Source organism: Mustelus asterias, chromosome 21, assembly GCF_964213995.1.
Source record: "Mustelus asterias chromosome 21, sMusAst1.hap1.1, whole genome shotgun sequence".
NCBI lineage: Eukaryota > Metazoa > Chordata > Chondrichthyes > Carcharhiniformes > Triakidae > Mustelus > Mustelus asterias.
The window spans coordinates 18542748-18561630 of NC_135821.1; the positions used below are offsets into that span (position 1 = coordinate 18542748).

The 18883-nt window shown below is 48.0% G+C and overlaps 1 protein-coding gene across 1 annotated transcript in view; it reads right to left on the bottom strand.

Moving 5' to 3' along the window:
- Window positions 1-5924: 5924 nt before the first annotated feature.
- Window positions 5925-18883, bottom strand: part of st13 (ST13 Hsp70 interacting protein) — a 63814-nt gene continuing 50855 nt past the window's right edge. The window contains exons 9-12 of the mRNA XM_078237590.1: window positions 16300-16416; window positions 10642-10690; window positions 9890-10026; window positions 5925-6233 (exon numbers count right to left, since the gene is read on the bottom strand). Of these exons, the coding sequence (XP_078093716.1) occupies window positions 6105-6233; window positions 9890-10026; window positions 10642-10690; window positions 16300-16416 (432 nt within the window). The 3' untranslated portion in view covers window positions 5925-6104. The remainder of the gene's footprint in view (window positions 6234-9889; window positions 10027-10641; window positions 10691-16299; window positions 16417-18883) is intronic.

Below are 18883 nucleotides of genomic sequence, written 5' to 3' on the forward strand. Positions count from 1 at the left end.
GATCCGGCACGTCTTGCAGAGGTTGCTGTGGCAGGGTTGTGTGGTGTCTTGGTCACTGTTCTCCTGAAGGCTGGGTAGTTTGCTGCGGACAATGGTCTGTTTGAGGTTGTGCGGTTGTTTGAAGGCAAGAAGTGGGGGTGTGGGGATGGCCTTGGCGAGATGTTCGTCTTCATCAATGACATGTTGAAGGCTCCGGAGGAGATGCCGTAGCTTCTCCGCTCCGGGGAAGTACACAAGGCAAACACACCCGGCCGTCCCATCGTATCGGGCAATGGGACCCTGTGCGAGAACCTCTCCGGCTATGTCGAGGGCATCCTGAAACCCATTGTACAAAGAACCCCCAGCTTTTGTCGCGACACGACGGACTTCCTACAGAAACTCGGCACACATGGAGCAGTTGAACCAGGAGCGCTCCTCGTCACAATGGATGTCTCAGCACTCTACACCAGCATCCCCCATGACGATGGCATTGCTGCAACGGCCTCAGTGCTCAGCGCCAACAACTGCCAGTTTCCAGATGCAATTTTACATCTCATCCGCTTCATCCTGGACCACAATATCTTCACCTTCAACAACCAGTTCTTCATCCAGACACACGGAACAGCCATGGGGACCAAATTTGCACCTCAATATGCCAACATCTTCATGCACAGGTTCGAACAAGACTTCTTCACCGCACGGGACCTTCAACCGGTGCTATACACTAGATACATCGATGACATTTTCTTCCTTTGGACTCATGGTGAACAATCACTGAAACAACTCTATGATGACATCAACAAGTTCCATCCCACCATCAGGCTCACCATAGACTACTCTCCGGAATCGGTTGCATTCTTGGACACGCGCATCTCCATTAAGGACGGTCACCTCAGCACCTCACTGTACCGCAAGCCCACGGATAACCTCACGATGCTCCACTTCTCCAGCTTCCACCCTAAACACGTTAAAGAAGCCATCCCCTACGGACAAGCCCTCCGTATACACAGGATCTGCTCGGATGAGGAGGATCGCAACAGACACCTCCAGACGCTGAAAGATGCCCTCATAAGAACAGGATATGGCGCTAGACTCATTGATCAACAGTTCCAACGCGCCACAGCGAAAAACCGCACCGACCTCCTCAGAAGACAAACACGGGACACAGTGGACAGAGTACCCTTCGTTGTCCAGTACTTCCCCGGAGCGGAGAAGCTACGGCATCTCCTCCGGAGCCTTCAACATGTCATTGATGAAGACGAACATCTCGCCAAGGCCATCCCCACACCCCCACTTCTTGCCTTCAAACAACCGCACAACCTCAAACAGACCATTGTCCGCAGCAAACTACCCAGCCTTCAGGAGAACAGTGACCAAGACACCACACAACCCTGCCACAGCAACCTCTGCAAGACGTGCCGGATCATCGACACAGATGCCATCATCTCACGTGAGAACACCATCCACCAGGTACACGGTACATACTCTTGCAACTCGGCCAACGTTGTCTACCTGATACGCTGCAAGAAAGGATGTCCCGAGGCATGGTACATTGGGGAAACTATGCAGACGCTGCGACAACGGATGAATGAACACCGCTCGACAATCACCAGGCAAGACTGTTCTCTTCCTGTTGGGGAGCACTTCAGCGGTCACGGGCATTCGGCCTCTGATATTCGGGTAAGCGTTCTCCAAGGCGGCCTTCGCGACACACGACAGCGCAGAGTCGCGGAGCAGAAACTGATAGCCAGGTTCCGCACACACAAGGACGGCCTCAACCGGGATATTGGGTTTATGTCACACTATTTCACATAAATATTTCTGCTTTTTTCCTCCTGAGTCTTTATCATGCGATCCTAGAATCAGAATTTATGTCACACTATTTGTAACTCCCACAGTTGCGTGGACCTGCAGAGTTTCACTGGCTGTCTTGTCTGGAGACAATACACATCTTTTTAGCCTGTCTTGATGCTCTCTCCACTCCCATTGTTTTGTTTCTTAAAGACTGGATTAGTTGTAAGTATTCGCATTCCAACCATTATTCATGTAAATTGAGTCTGTGTCTTATAAGTTCTGTTTGTGAACAGAATTCCCACTCACCTGAAGAAGGGGCTCAGAGCCTCGAAAGCTTGTGTGGCTTTTGCTACCAAATAAACCTGTTGGACTTTAACCTGGTGTTGTTAAACTTCTTACTGTGTTTACCCCAGTCCAACGCCGGCATCTCCACATAAGGAGAATATCACAGCTGTACTGCGGGAGGGCATCTCAAGAGGATGAAGGATACGTATGGCAAGTTTTGGGAACCTTGTGGCAGACTGGTACAGAAGGTGAAGTCGCATGGGATCAGAAGTGAGCTGGCAAGATGGATACAGAGCTGGCTCAGTCATAGAAGACAGAGGGTGACAGTGGAAGGGTGTGTTTCTGAATGGAGGACTGTGACAAGTGGCATTCCTCAGGGATCAGTGCTGGGACCTTTGCTGTTTGTAATATATATAAGCGATTTGGAGGAAACTGTAACTGGTTTGATTAGTAAGTTTGCAGACGACACAAAGGTTGGTGGATTTGCGGATAGCGATGAGGACCATCAGAGGATACAGCAGGATATAGATCGGTTGGAGACTTGGGCGGAGAGATGGCAGATGGTGTTTAATCCGGACAAATGTGAGGTAATGCATTATGAGTTTAAAAATTGTGAGCCTAATTAAAAAGAAAAAGGAAGCATTTGTCAAGGCTAGGAGGCTGGGAACACACAAAGCAAGTGTGGAATACGAGGAAAGTAGAAAGAAACTTAAGTAAGGAGGGCTAAAAGGGGTCAGGAAAAGTCATTGGCCAGCAAGATTAAGGAAAATCCCAAGGCTTTTTATGCATAGAGCAAGAGGGTAGCCAGGGAGGGGGTTGGCCCACTCAAGGACAGGGGAGGAGTCTATGTGTGGAGCCAGAGGAAATGGGCGAGGTATTAAATGAGTACTTTGCTTCAGTATTCACCAAAGAGAAGGACTTGGTAGATGACGAGTCTGGGCAGAAAGTTTGGGTCATGTTGAGATCAAAAAGGTGGTGGTATTGGGATTCTTGAGAAACATTAAGGTAGACAAGCCTCCAGGGCCTGATGGGATAGACCCCAGAATACTGAGAGGCAAGAGAGGAAATTGCTGGGGCCTTGAGAGAAATCTTTGTATCCTCACTGGCTACAGGGGAGGTCACACAGTAAGAGTTTCAACAACACCAGGTTAAAGTCCAACAGGTTTATTTGGTAGCAAATACCATTAGCTTTCGGAGCGCTGCTCCTTCATCAGATGGAGTGGAAATCTAATTAGGGTTAGGGGAGATCCCAGAGGATTGGAGAATAGCCAACGTTGTTCCTTTGTTTGAGGAGGGTAGCAAGGACAATCCAGGTAATTACAGGCCGGTGCGCCATACATCAGTGGTAGGGAAATTATTGGAGAGGATTCTTCGAAACCGGATTTACTCCCACTTGGAAATAAGTGGACGTATTAGCGAGAGACAACATGGTTTTGTGAAGGGGAGGTTGTGTCTCACTAACTTGATCGAGTTTTTCAAGGAAATGACGAAGATGATTGATGAGGATAGGGCAGTGGATGTTGTCTACATGGACTTCAGTAAAGTCTTTGACAAGGTCCCTGGTGGCAGACTGGTACAGAAGGTAAAGTCGGATGGGATCAGAGGTGAGCTGGCCAGGTGGATACAGAGCTGGCTCAGTCATAGAAGACAGAGGGTGACAGTGGAAGGGTGCGTTTCTGAATGGAGGGCTGTGACTAGTGGCCTTCCTCAGGGATCAGTGCTGGGACCTTTGCTGTTTGTAATATATATATATATATGATTTGGAGGAAAATGTAACTGGTTTGATTAGTAAGTTTGCAGACGACACAAAGGTTGGTGGATTTGCGGGTAGCGATGAGGACCATCAGAGGATACAGCAGGATATAGATCAGTTGGAGACTTGGGCGGAGAGATGGCAGATGGAGTTCAATCCGGACAAATGTGAGGTAATGCATTTTGGAAGGTCTAATACAGATAGAAATATACAGAAAATGGCAGAACCCTTAAGAGTATTGATAGGCAGAGGGATGTGGATATACAGGCACACAGGTCACTGAAAGTGGCAATGCAGGTGGAGAAGGTAGTCAAGAAGGCATATGGCATGCTTGCCTTCATCAGCCAGGGCACTGAGTTTAAAAATTGGCAAGTCATGTTGCAGCTTTATAGAACTTCAGTTAGGCCACACTTGGAATATAGTGTTCAATTCTGGTCGCCACACTACCAGAAGGATGGGGAGGCTTTGGAGAGGGTACAGAAAGATTTATTAGGATGTTACCTGGTATGGAGGGTATTAGCTATGAGGAGAGGTTGGAGAAACTTGGTTTGTTCTCATTGGAACGACAGGGGTTGAGGGGCGACCTGATAGAAGTCTACAAGATTATGAGAGGCATGGACAGAGTGGATAGTCAGAAGCTTTTTCCCAGGGTGGAAGAGTCCATTACTAGGGGACACAGGTTTAAGGTGCGAGGGGCAAGGTTTAAAGGAGATGTACGAGGCAAGTTTTTTTTTACACAGAGGGTGGTGGGTGCCTGGAACTCGCTGCCGGGGGAGATAATGGAAACGGATACGATAGTGACGTTTAAGTGGAGTCTGGACAAGTACATGAATAGGATGGGAATAGAGGGATACGGTCCCTGGAAGGACAATCCAGACTGGTACAGAAGGGGGTTTTAGTTCAGTCAGGCAGCATGGTCGGTGCAGGGTTGGACGGCAGAAGGGCCTGTTCCTGTGCTGTAATTTTCTCTGTTCTTTACCCTTTTCCCCAATAGCACCATACCCTGAGAAACGAGTATTTTAGTAGACACATTTATCCTTGCCTGCAGTTCTTTAGATTTTCATAACCCGCTGGTATATTTCCCAGCCTGTCATTTTTAATGTACACACTTTAGGTCAGGAATCTGTCTGACCAGATGGTACAAAGACCACATTTGGTAATCACATTAGCAGCAGAAACACTGGATAGTGAAGGGTGGGGGGAATGAATTCTCATCTATATAAGGTGGCACAGTGGTTAGCACTGCTGCCTCACAGCGCCAGGGGCCCGGGTTCGATTCCAGCCTTGGGTGACTGTCTGTGTGGAGTTTGCACGTTCGTCCCCGTGTCTGCGACGGTTTCTTCCCACACTCCAAAGATCATAAAATCACACAGCGCAGGAGAGGCCCTTCAGCCCATCGAGTCTACACCGACATATTAGAAACACCTGAACTCCCACCTAATCCCATCTGCCAACATTTATAGTGCAGGGTGGACACGGCGGTTAGCATTGCTGTCTCACAGCACTAGGGACCCCAGGTTCAATTCCCGGCTTGGGCCACTGTCTGTGTGGAGTCTGCACCTCCTCCCACGTGTCTGCGTGGGTTTCCTCCGAGTGCTCCGGTTTCCCCTCGCAGTCCAAAGATGTGTGGGTTAGGTGGATTGACCATGCTAAATTGCTGCTTTGTGTCGGGGGGGATTAGCTAGGGTAAATACATGGGGTTACAGGGATAGGGTCTGGGTGGGATTGTTGTCGGTGCAGACTCGATGGGCCAAAAGGCCTCCTTCTGTACTGCGGGGATTCTATGATATAGTCCTATAAACACCCACATCATGCATGTCCTTCAAGATTAGCCAAGGGGGGGGGAGGGGAAACATGCCAACATGTGCACACAGCATGTCCACACGTGCAGATTTTATTCGTTCCATGTCCCTCTTTAAAACCAGTCAACGTGTTTGCATTAAATTCTCCGTTCTGCCATTTAAAAACCGTTTATTTTAGCATTAGTTTGCTAAAATAGCAAAGCGTTTGTTAGTGGAAATTCACACTTGCCCATCTTTGAGTATCGATGATACAAACTGTTCACGGATTACTGCAGACACTACGCAGCAGGAGAGTTTCTGTGCACGAGCAACAAGTTTTACTGTTTAATTCCAAAAAAAAAAATCAAATCAAATTTAAGAAAAAAAAAGAGAGACTCAAAAATATAGCAGGCTACTCTGAACATTGGGAGGTATAGATACAGGAGTAGTGCATCAGGTGGTGGGGAGGGAGTTCTAATCTGGAGTTTTATTTTGAACAGTCAGGTGCTTCTTTACGGCTTGGCTCCAAACTTAGACGACAGTTTTCCCACAAAGTTCATCACCTTAGGGTTGTTCTGGTATTTTGAGATGTTAGCTGGGTTCTGGGCCACATCTTGGAACGCCGCCATTATTTCGGGATCCTGCAGAGAGAAGCACTTTGCTCAAACACAAAATAAATGCAACAAAAAAAAATACCACACAGGCTGCAGCAAGTATTTTTTTGTTTTGTTTAACCCTTCCAGAGCCTGACGGAGTAGACGCTGGGAGGTTGTTTGCCCTGGTGGGAGAGACTAGATGTGGAGATGCCGGCGTTGGACTGGGGTTAAGCACAGTAAGTCGTCTCACAACACCAGGTCAAGACTTTAACCTGGTGTTGAGAGACTTCTTACTGCGAGAGACTAGGGCCAGAGGGCACCCATTTAAAGACAGAGATGAGGAGGAATTTCTTCTCTCAGAGGGTGGTGAATCTATGGAACTCTTTACCGTAGAGGCTGGGTCATTGAGTACGTTCAAGGCTGAGATAGACAGATTTTTAATCAGTCAGGGAATCAAGGGTTATGAAGGTTAAGGCTCATGGGATACAAGGAGAGGTGGCTAGATGGGTGGAGAACTGGCTTGGCCACAGGAGACAGAGGGTAGCGGTCGAAGGGTCTTTTTCCGGCTGGAGGTCTGTGACCAGTGGCGTTCCGCTGGGCTCTGTACTGGGACCTCTGCTATTTGTGATATATATATATATATAAATGATTTGGAAGAAGGTGTAACTGGTGTTATCAGCAAGTTTGCAGATGACACGAAGATGGCTGGACTTGCGGATAGCGATGAACATTGTCGGACAATACAGCAGGATATAGATAAGCTGGAAAATGGCAGACGGAATTTAATCCAGATAAATGCGAAGTGATGCATTTTGGAAGAACTAATGTAAGAGGGAATTATACAATAAATGGCAGAGCCATCAAGACAAAGGTGGAGAAGGTGGTGAAGAAGGCATATGGTATGCTTGCCTTTATAGGATGGGGTATAGAGTATAAAAGCTGGAGTCTGATGTTGCAGCTGTATAGACCGCTGGTTAGGCCACATTTGGAGTACTGCGTCCAGTTCTGGTCGCTGCACTACCAGAAGGACATGGAGGCTTTGGAGAGAGTGCAGAGAAGGTTTACCAGGATGTTGCCTGGTATGGAGGGTCTTAGCTATGAGGAGAGATTGGGTAAACTGGGCTTGTTCTCCCTGGAAAGACGGAGAATGAGGGCCATAGATAGGGTGAACAGTGGGAAGCTTTTTCCCAGGTCGGAGGTGACGATCACGAGGGGTCACGGGCTCAAGGTGAGAGGGGCGAGGTATAACTCAGATATCAGAGGGATGTTTTTTTACACAGAGAGTGGTGGGGGCCTGGAATGCGCTGCCAAGTAGGGTGGTAGAGGCAGACACGCTGGCATCGTTTAAGACTTACCTGGATAGTCACATGGGCAGTCTGGGAATGGAGGGATACAAACGAATGGTCTAGTTGGACCAATGAGCGGCACAGGCTTGGAGGGCCGACGGGCCTGTTTCCTGTGCTGTACTGTTCTTTGTAAGGCAGGAAAGTTGAGGATTATCACATCAGATCAGTCATGACCTCACTGAATGGTGGAGCAGACTCGATGGGCCGAATGGCCTACTTCTGCCGCTGTGTCTTATAGTCTCCCCCAAGGCTGGTGGGGGATTAGAACCTGCAGTGTTGGACTAAACAAAGTCCCAGCTTACATGTGGTGAGTTAACAGAGCTTAGGCACAGTGCAGAGAATCAAAAGTGGCCTCGGAAATCTGAGGTTTGCAATCATTCCAACTCCTGCTCCAGATCACCGTGACGTGGGTTAGCGCACACGCCGAGAATACTGGCATTGGTTCAGTTCACCTCATCCATACTCCCCTCCCCAAAATCACAATCAGCACACTCCAACCAAAGTGGGAGGAAAATGGCCATTTGAGTGAGTGCAACTGCGTGCGGAGGTGACATCGAGTAGCATCTTCAAACAGGAATGGTATGGGCCAGCAAAAACAGTCCTGTTTCCCAACCCAGTGCTGTCCCTGACCTGCAGCAAAGCAAGAAGTTTAACAACACCAGGTTAAAACCCAACAGGTTTATTTGGTAGCAAAAGCCACACAAGCTTTCGGAGCGCTGCTCCTTCGTCAGGTGAGTGGGAGTTCTGTTCACAAACAGGGCATATAAAGATACAAACTCAATTTACAGAATAATGGTTGGAATGCGAGTCTTTACAGGTAATCAAGTCTTAAAGGTACAGACAACGTGAGTGGAGAGAGCATTAAGACAGGTTAAAGAGATGTGTATTGTCTCCAGCCAGGACAGCCAGTGAGTCTCTGCAAGTCCAGGCAAACTGTGGGGATTACAGATAGTGTGACATGAACCCAATATCCCGGTTGAGGCCGTCCTCATGTGTGCGGAACTTGGCTATCAGTTTCTGCTCAGCGACTGTGCCGTCGTGTGTGGTGAAGGCCGCCTTGGAGAACGCTTACCCGAATATCAGAGGCCGAATGCCCGTGACCGCTGAAGTGCTCCCCAACAGGAAGCGAACAGTCTTGCCTGGTGATTGTCGAGCGGTGTTCATTCATCCGTTGTCGTAGAGTCTGCATGGTCTCCTCAATGTACCATGCCTCGGGACATCCTTTCCTGCAGCGTATCAGGTAGACAACGTTGGCCGAGTTGCAAGAGTATGTACCGTGTACCTGGTGGATGGTGTTCTCACGTGAGATGATGGCATCTGTGTCGATGATCCGGCACCTCTTGCAGAGGTTGCTGTGGCAGGGTTGTGTGGTGTCGTGGATGTCCCAAAGGAAAGGATGTCCCAAGGCATGATACATTGGGGAAACTATGCAGACGCTGCAACAACGGATGAATGAACACCGCTCGACAATCACCAGGCAAGACTGTTCTCTTCCTGTTGGGGAGCACTTCAGCGGTCACGGACATTCAGCCTCTGATATTCAGGTAAGCGTTCTCCAAGGCGGCCTTCACGACACACGACAGCGCAGAGTCGCTCAGCAGAAACTGATAACCAAGTTCCGCACACATGAGGACGGCCTCAACCGGGATATTGGGTTCATGTCTCACTATCTGTAATCCCCACAGCTTGCCTGGACCTGCAGAGTCTCACTCACTGTCCTGTCTGGAGACAATACACACCTCTTTAACCTGCCTTAATGCTCTCTCCACTCACACTGTTTGTACCTTTAAGACTTGATTAGCTGCAAGTATTCGCATTCCAACCATTATTCTGTAAATTGAGTTTGTGTCTTTATATGCCCTGTTTGTGAACAGAATTCCCCACTCACCTGAAGGAGCTTCAGGCTCCGAAAGCTTGTGTGGCTTTTGCTACCAAATAAACCTGCTGGACTTTAACCTGGTGTTGTTAACTTCTTACTGTGTTTACCCCAGTCCAACGCCGGCATCTCCACATCATGACTGTAGCAAAGCACCAGGAGGTAGTGGCAGGCAGCTGAAAGGTTCACAAACTTCCCCTTTCCGACAGGGATGGGCGAGGGCCGAGAAGGGGAAAACACCAATACAGAATACACCCTGCTGCGCTGCACCAGCGCTGGGAATTCACCCCCACCCACCCCCCCAACACACAATTAGAAAGCAGCTCACTGTTCATGGTCCGACAGGATTTGCACAAGCGACCTGGCCTCACTCGGATCACAAGGGTTCCGAGTAAAAGGATTCAGATTGAATTCCCCTCCGCCTCACCCTCACAGTGCTGACCCCGAGTGTGAGATTGAGGATTCTTACTACAGTTTACCTGCATGGCCGCAAGCACTTCTGGGTCACCAAGTAGATCGTTTAGACCGGGCATTCCTGCCATCCCGGGCATCCCTCCCATTCCCGGCATTCCTCCTCCCATTCCGGGCGTTCCTCCAGGAAAACCACCAGCACCACCTGAAGACGGGAAAAAGCCACAACGTAATGAAGGACAATGCTGAATTCCACAACACTGGATTAATAGAGCGATTCCTCTACAGAGCGGGATAGATACAATGGACCTCTCTCCATGGTTGGTGGAACTGAGGCCTCATTGAACCGACGTGTATGGATACAGGAGACCAGAGGACAATTTATAGACAGACAGTGGTGTTGAGACAACATTTTAAACCGTCACACAACCGTTAGAACAGAGTTTAAATTCAAAACGCAGCCAAACCGACAGTTTTATAGGGCTTGCTCCAGGACAAAGGATCGAATTCGGCATATTTGACACAAGTATTCCCAAACAACAAGCACATTGGGTTTCAATAGCATCACCCTGGCTTTAAATGCAGGTCAGGCGAATTGGAGCCAAACTGAACATTGAGAAACTAAGTTAGAAGGGGGTAAGCTAAAGAAACCAGAACAATTTTCATGCAACAATCAGTGGCTGGGGGAGGGGGAGGCAGCGTTGGCAGCTCCCCCCACCCCCACATCAATGAAACAGTGTGTGCAGGGCTGGTGTGAAGGATGTGCCCTTTAGTTGGCTGAAAAGCAAGCAGAGTGAAGCAGACAGGCTGGGGAACAAACCTGGGAATCCGCCAAATCCAGCTGCCCCTGGGCGCCGAGCCTCTTCCTCCTGCAACAAGGAAACAGATGTTACTGGACAATAGAGACTAGATATTAAACAGAGCGGCTCCTGCAAGCAGCTTAACCAGGCTATGGTGAGCTCTCTCCGGGTTCAGACTCTACATTCACTATTTTCACTGGCAATTATTCTAAACCGGGTACGGATGTCTCAAGAGTGTCACAGTGGTTACAGCACAGGAGGCCATGCAGCCAGACACATCTATACCAGCTCCCTGAATGTGCAATTTAAAGTTTATTTATTAGTGTCACAAGTAAGGCTGACATTAACACTGCAATGAAGTTACTGTGAAAATCCCCCTAGTCGCCACACTCCGGCGCCTGTTCGGGTAGACTGAGGGAGAATTTAGCACGGCCAATGCACCCTAACCAGCACGTCTTTCGGACTGTGGGAGGAAACCGGAGCACCCGGAGGAAACCCACGCAGACACAGGGAGAACGTGCAGACTCCACACAGTGATCCGAGCCGGGAATCGAACCCGGGTCCCTGGTGCAGTGAGGCAGCAGTGCTAACCACTGTGCCACCCTAGTTAATTTACCTAATGCCAGTCCCCTGCCTTCTCCTCGTAACCCTGCACGTTCTTCCATTTCAGATAACAATCCAATTCTCTCGAATGCCTCGACTGAATCTGCCTCCACCACACACTCGGGCAGCTCACACCTTAACCACTCGCTGTGTGCGAATGAAAGGTTCTCCTCGTGTCTCCATCGCTTCTCTTGCCAATTACCTTAAATCTGTATCCCCTCATTTTCAATTCTTCCACCAATGGGAACGGTTTCTCTCCATACTCCTCAGGATTTTCCCGATCAAATCTCCTGTTAACCTTCTCTTTCCCAAGGAAAACAGTCCCAACTTCTCCGGTTTTATTTAGGTAACTGAAGTTCCTCATCCCTGGAATCATTCCTGTGAATCCTTTCTGCATTCCCTCTATTGCCTTCACATCTTTTCTAAAGTCTGGTGCCCAGGATGGGATACAATACTCTAGTTGAGGTCGAGACAGTGTTTTATACAAGTTTAACATAATCTTTAGTTCTGAAGAGACACAGGGGCTTTAACTGTTTCTCTCTCCACAGAGGCTGCTGTGTTTTCCCAACATTTTCTGTTTTTATTTCAGATTTCCAGCACCCACAGTATCTTGCTTTTATATTATTTATGATGTGGAGATGCCGGCGTTGGAGTGTGGTGGGCGCAATAAGAAGTCTCACAACACCAGGTTAAAGTCCAACAGGTTTATTGGGAATCACGAGCTTTTGGAGCACTGCTCCTTCATCAGGTGAGTGCCCCATTCACCTGATGAAGGAGCAGCGCTCCAAAAGCTCGTGATTCCAAATAAACCTGTTGGACTTTAACCTAGTATTGAGACACTTATTATTTAAGAGAACCTCCTTGATTTTGTACTCTTATGCTCCTATTAATAAAAACTAGGATACCGTATACTTCACACATTTATCTTCTCTCAACTCCATCTTGCCATCTTCAATGACTTATGTACACACCATCAGTCACTAGACTGGAGTCGAGTTATCACAGGAGTGTACTAGGCTTAGTAAACAGTACCAGTATAAAATAATATATAAACGCAAACAGCTCCGGGGACTGATGACACAGCACACAGTTGATGTCCCCACATTTTACTGACAGTTATCATCGAGGGAGTCTGTTACAAGTTCCGGATTGCTTCCTCATTAGTCACTCCCCCGAATGGTCGCAGCCTCGAATCAGATTAGACTCCGTATGCTACATTAAATCCGACAACAATGTGACCAACAACAACATCCCCTTGTGATCGCACCTGGAGAGTTCTGTCTTTCATAGAATTGCCTCAATCTCTCCAAGGGCGGTACGGTGGCACAGTGGTTAGCGCTGCTGCCTCACAGCGCCAGGGACCCGGGGTTCAATTCCTGGGGTTGGGTCACTGCCTGTGAGGAGTCTGCACGTTCTCCCCGTGTCTGCGTGGGTTTCCTCCGGTTTCCTCCCACAGTCCAGGGATGTGCGGGTTAGGTGGATCGGCCATGTTAGTTGCCCCTTACTATCAGGGGGACTAGCCAGAGTAAATGCATGGGGTTATGGGGATAGGGTTTGGGGTGGGATTGTGGTCGGTGCAGACTCGATGGGTCGAATGCCTTCCTTCTGCACTGTAGGGTTTCTATAAATTCTATAAGATGATCAAGTTAACACTAGATCAAGTTATGCTTGCCTCAAAATCGTAAAGCGCTTTACTCTGAGATGAAACATACAGATCAATAGGTATGATCAGAGTTTGTTTTGTTATATACGGATATGACTTGGCTGCATGTACTGACAAACACAAGACTACACACTATCCCACTTTGGAGAGTCACCTCATTCACATTCTGCCCTCCAATCCTGGACAAAATTCACCTCTCAAACCTTTGCTACCTGTTCAGCATCCAGTTTCCAAAAGCCTTTTAAATGTTTTATAAAAAATATAAACCAACCAAGGACATCAACTATCTGACTCGCCGGGAGAGAATCCAACACCCTATTTTAACATATTGTGGAAGCCCTAGTGACAACGCTAACTCAAACCGGCATTAGATTACATTGATCCAACATCCACTGCAGTACAGCTGAAGCCTGTGGGGCCTCACGGAAGCAACTGCAACACTTGGCTGCCTGCACTGCTCGGAATTTAAAAATAATTACTGAGTGCAGTCCAAGATAAGTACCACGACATTTTAAATAGGAGCCACTTTTATTTACAACGTGTAAATAAAGATAAATTAAATAGAATCCTTCACATATGAAAGAAATATCAATACAGCAGTTATTTAACCCGTTGGGGGACTGCATACTCCAACGTTCAAATTGTAATCTCATCATTAGGTGGTACACACGCAGTCTGGACTATCATTACCGTCAGTCATTCTAACTAGATAATGCACCCTTTCTCTGCTCAAATGCTCAGGACTGCCTCAGTAGCAATGAGGGGGAACAGTCAGTGGGCTGTCCAAACAACATTTCATTGTCTTTAGCAGGCAGGGTCAAACTAACCGTCCAAAACAGGACACATCGGCCAGCTCTGCTGCCCCATTACAGCAAGCATTAATTTTAACAGCATTTTTAAAAATAATTCATCTTAATCGTTTCCATGGCAAATGCTCAAAATAAATCCAGAAGCAAGAGTCAGGAAGAGCGTACAGAGGCATGGATGCTGCCAGTGCATTTGAACCTCAGCCCAGCATTTTCGTAATAGCGAAACGCAGCAACTAAAGCTCAAAACGGACAGTTCACTCCAATTTCTGAAGGGCGGCTCAGTGGTTAGCACTGCTGCCTCACAGCGCCAGGGACCCAGGTTCAGTTCCTGGCTTGGGTCACTGTCTGTGTGGAGTCTGCACATTCTCTCCATGTCTGCGTGGGTTTCCTCCGGGTGCTCCGGTTTCCTCCCACAGTCCGAAAGACGAGCAGGTTAGGGTGCATTGGCCATGCTAAATTCTCCCTCAGTGTACCCAAACAGGCGCCGGAGTGTGGCGACTCGGGGATTTTCACAGTAACTTCATTGCAGTGTTAATGTAAGCCTATTTGTGACACTAGTAAACTTTAAACTTATGTTTTAAGATTCATTTCAGCTTTTTAAAAACCAACTCACTTCCCTGCTTTGGATTTTGTTCCACGCTCGTGTACAGTTTTCACAATTTAAGTGCGCCCTGTTGCCAACTCTTGTGACGTACACTCAAACACAGGCTTTCCTAACCAGAGTCTGTTTGAATCTGTCATCATTAGGCCATCAGGATGTCAAGATACTACCACTGCAGAATGAATAACTGGGCCTACCCTGCAAGTATTACGCTGGAAAACCAGTCACTTCAAATCAGGTGCTCCGAACATCAAGCACAACAGTGGTAGAAGGTTACCCACAAGAACACAGGAGGTAGGCGCAAGAGTAGACCATTCGGCCCATCGAGCTTGCTCAATACATGATCATGGCTGATCTTGGGCTTCAACTCCACTCTCCCACCCGCTCCCCATATCCCTCGATTCCCCGAAACCAAAACTCTGTTTATTTAAAAACTATGTGGATGCTTTGGAGAGGGTACAGAAGAGGTTTACCAGGATGTTGCCTGGTCTGGAGGGTATTAGCTATGAGGAGAGGTTGGATAAACTTGGTTTGTTCTCACTGGAACAATAGAGGTTGACGGGTGACCTGATAAGAGGTTTACAAGATTATGAGTGGCATGGACAGAGCGGATAGTCAGATGCTCTTTCCTAGGGTAGAAAAGTCAAGTACTCGGGGACATAGGTTTAAGGTGCGTGGGGAAAAGTTTAGAGGAGATGTGCGAGGCAAGTTTTTTTTTTACACGGAGGGTGGTGAATGCCTGGAACGCACTGCCCGGGGAGGCAGTGGGAGCAGGTACGATAGCAGCATTTAAGGGGCAACTAGACATGAATAGGATGGGAATGGGAGGATACAGACTCCGTAAGTGCATACGGTTTTCGTTTAGGCAGGCATCATGATCGGCGCAGGCTTGGAGGGCCGAAGGGCCTGTTCCTGTGCTGTACTGTTCTTTATTTTAATTATAGCCAAAAATAGCACATCCACAATCCTCTGGAGTGGAGATTTCCAAAAATCCCAAACCCTGTGAGTGCAGTAATTTCACATCATGACAGTCCTAAACGATTGACCCCTTATCCTGATACCGTGCCCGTGTTCTGGATTCCCCAGCCAGTGGGAAACAACCTCTCAGTGTTTACCCGGTCAAGCCCCTTCGATATGCTTCAATGGGATCAGCCCTCATTCTTCTAAACTCCAAAGTACAAGACCAATTTACTCATCCTCTCATCATAGGACAACGACCCCTAGTGAAGCTTCACTGGATTACTCATCAGGCGAGTCATGGGCTCTAGTAGTTGGGACGTCTTGTTGAAGTTGTACAAGACATTGCTAAGGCCACACTTGGAATACTGTGTACAGTTCTGGTCACCCTATTATAGAAAGGATATTATTAAACTAGAAAGGATGCAGAAAAGATTTACTCGGATGCTACCGGGACTTGATGGGATTTTTTTCTCTGGAGCGTAGGAAGCTGAGGAGTGACCTTATAGAGGTCTATAAAATAATGAGGGGCACAGATCAGCCAGATAGTCAATATCTTTTCCCAAAGGTAGGGGAGTCTAAAACTAGAGGGAATAGATTTAAGGTGAGAGGGGAGAGATACATAAGTGTCCAGAGGGGCAGTTTTTTCACACAGAGGGTGGTGAGTGTCTGGAACAAGCTGTCAGAGCTAGTAGTAGAGGCGGGTACAGTTTTGTCTTTTCAAAAGCATTTAGATAGTTACATGGGTAAGATGGGTATAGAGGGATATGGGCCAAATGCAGGCAATTGGGATTAGCTTAGGGGTTTAAAAAGAAAAAAGGGCGGCATGGACAAGTTGGGCCGAAGGGCCTGTTTCCATGCTGTAAACCTCTATGACTCTAATAGCACCCCACTTTGAGCCAGGAGGCGTAATCCCACTCATAACCTGGGGGAAGGGGGAATGAAGACGATTACCCACACTTTGCTGCTTGGGGCGGGGGGGGGGAATGAAGACGATTACCCACACCTTGCTGCTTGGGGCGATTACCCACACCTTGCTGCTTACCTTGCGTGCTTTCTCATGTTCCTCTTTTGCTTTTTTTGCCCGTTCTATTCGCTCCCGAATAGCCTTCTCTTCACGCTTCCTTTCATACTTTCTTCTGTGTTCTATAATCTTCTGAGCCTAAAAGAAATTGCAGAAATATTTATTGCACGATCCTCCCTCATAATAAATAAATCACTCCCTACAAGCTGCCTCAGCGAAGGTTCACGGTCAGATCCATCGTCGATATACAGCAGGCTGTGTCTAAAGGATTTTGGTTTTTTTTAAATGGCTGATGCAGGTGAAAGAAATTATTTCACGATCCTCACCCAAGAGTAAGCATCAAACTATATGCTGGGTGGCACAGTGGTTAGCACTGCTGCCTCGCAGCGCCAGGGACCCAGGTTCGATTCCCGGCTTGGGTCATTGTCTGTGTGGAGTTTGCACGTTCTCCCCGTGTCTGCATGGGTTTCCTCCGGGGGCTCCGGTTTCCCCCCACAGTCCAAAGATGTGCGGGTTAGGTGGATTGGCAAGGCTATAATTGTCCCTTAGTGTCAGGGGGATTAGCTAGGGTAAATGCATGGGGTTACGGGGATAGGGCCTGGGTGGGATTGTGGTCAGTGCAGACTCAATGGGCTGAATGGCCTCCTTCTGCACTATGATTCTATATATTTTATCGTTTGCAGTCAGATATTAAAAGGGCAGAGTATTTTCACTAAACGAAGAAACTTGCCAAAATCTTGCTGCGGTTCACACCAGTGGGGTCTTGGTCTTACCGACGGCACACCGCTATCACGGGTTTCCCAGTGGCGGCCGGTGCGTTTAACGGGAAACCCCTTTGACAATGGCGGGACCATAAGATTCCGCCTCCAGCGAGCAGCGCACTGCTGCGAAACACGCCACGGAGGGGAAACATCCAGCGCAACATTTCTGCTAGTTGGGGAGTTCAGCACCAGGAGGTACAGCCTAAACCATTGCTAATTTCACCGGAAAGGATTGGCTAACAGTCAAAGTTTGAAACGCTTTTGCGCAAACATCAATTGGTGCTGGAAGTTAGATATGCAAAGGCTTCAGAGGCTTAAGAAAAAGGGGGATATATGTAGTTTTAAGTTTTACTTATTCGTGTCACGAGGTGGTTTACATTAACACTGCAATGAAGGTACTGTGAGAATCCGCTAGTCACCACACTCCGGTGCCTGTTCGGGTAACACTGAGGGAGAAGTTAGCACGGCCAATGCACCCTAACCAGCACGTCTTTCGGATTGTGGGAGGAAACCGGAGCACCCGGAGGAAACCCACGCAGACACGGGGAGAACATACAGACTCCGCACAGACAGTGACCCAAGCCGGGAATTGAACCCGGGTCCCTGGCGCTGTGAGGCAGCGGTGAGTGCTAAGCTCTGCGCCACCGTAGACCAAGTCATGATGTCACTGAATGTCAGAACTAGCTTGAGGGACTAAATGGCCAGCTTCCCCTCCTGTGTTCCGCCCAGCTACAGAGGCAGGAACTTCGAGATGTTCAGCTGGGCTTTTGCAACAGTCCAACAATCCCCCGGTCCGGATTTGTGAATGAAAACTAAATGGAAATTTTCAAGCTTCCGTGATGAGTTTATTGGATTATTGATCCACCAACTCCTGGAGCCCTAGTTAATGAAACGGAGCATGCAGTGATCGGAAACCAGCCGGGTTCTCTATCAGCTGGCACAAGGATGCTCAGAAGAGACAGCATTGCAAACTCACCAATAGTGACTAAAATTCAAGTGCTGGGGAACCAGATAGTTATGATGTGGAGATAGAACATAGAACAGTACAGCACAGAACAGGCCCTTCGGCCCACGATGTTGTGCCGAGCTTTATCTGAAACCAAGATCAAGCTATCCCACTCCCTATTATCCTGGTGTGCTCCATGTGCCTATCCAATAACCGCTTAAATGTTCCTAAAGTGTCTGACTCCACTATCACTGCAGGCAGTCCATTCCACACCCCAACCACTCTCTGCGTAAAGAACCTACTTCTGATATCCTTCCTATATCTCCCACCACGAACCCTATAGTTATGCCCCCTTGTAATAGCTCCATCCACCCGAGGAAATAGTCTTTGAACGTTCACTCTATCTATCCCCTTCATCATTTTATAAACCTCTATTAAGTCTCCCCTCAGCCTCCTCCGCTCCAGAGAGAACAGCCCTAGCTCCCTCAACCTTTCCTCATAAGACCTACCCTCCAAACCAGGCAGCATCCTGGTAAATCTCCTCTGCACTTTTTCCAGCGCTTCCACATCCTTCTTATAGTGAGGTGACCAGAACTGCACACAATATTCCAAATGTGGTCTCACCAAGGTCCTGTACAGTTGCAGCATAACCCCACGGCTCTTAAACTCCAACCCCCTGTTAATAAAAGCTAACACACTATAGGCCTTCTTCACAGCTCTATCCACTTGAGTGGCAACCTTTAGAGATCTGTGGATATGGACCCCAAGATCTCTCTGTTCCTCCACAGTCTTCAGAACCCTACCTTTGACCCTGTAATCCACATTTAAATTAGTCCTACCAAAATGAATCACCTCACATTTATCAGGGTTAAACTCCATTTGCCATTTTTCAGCCCAG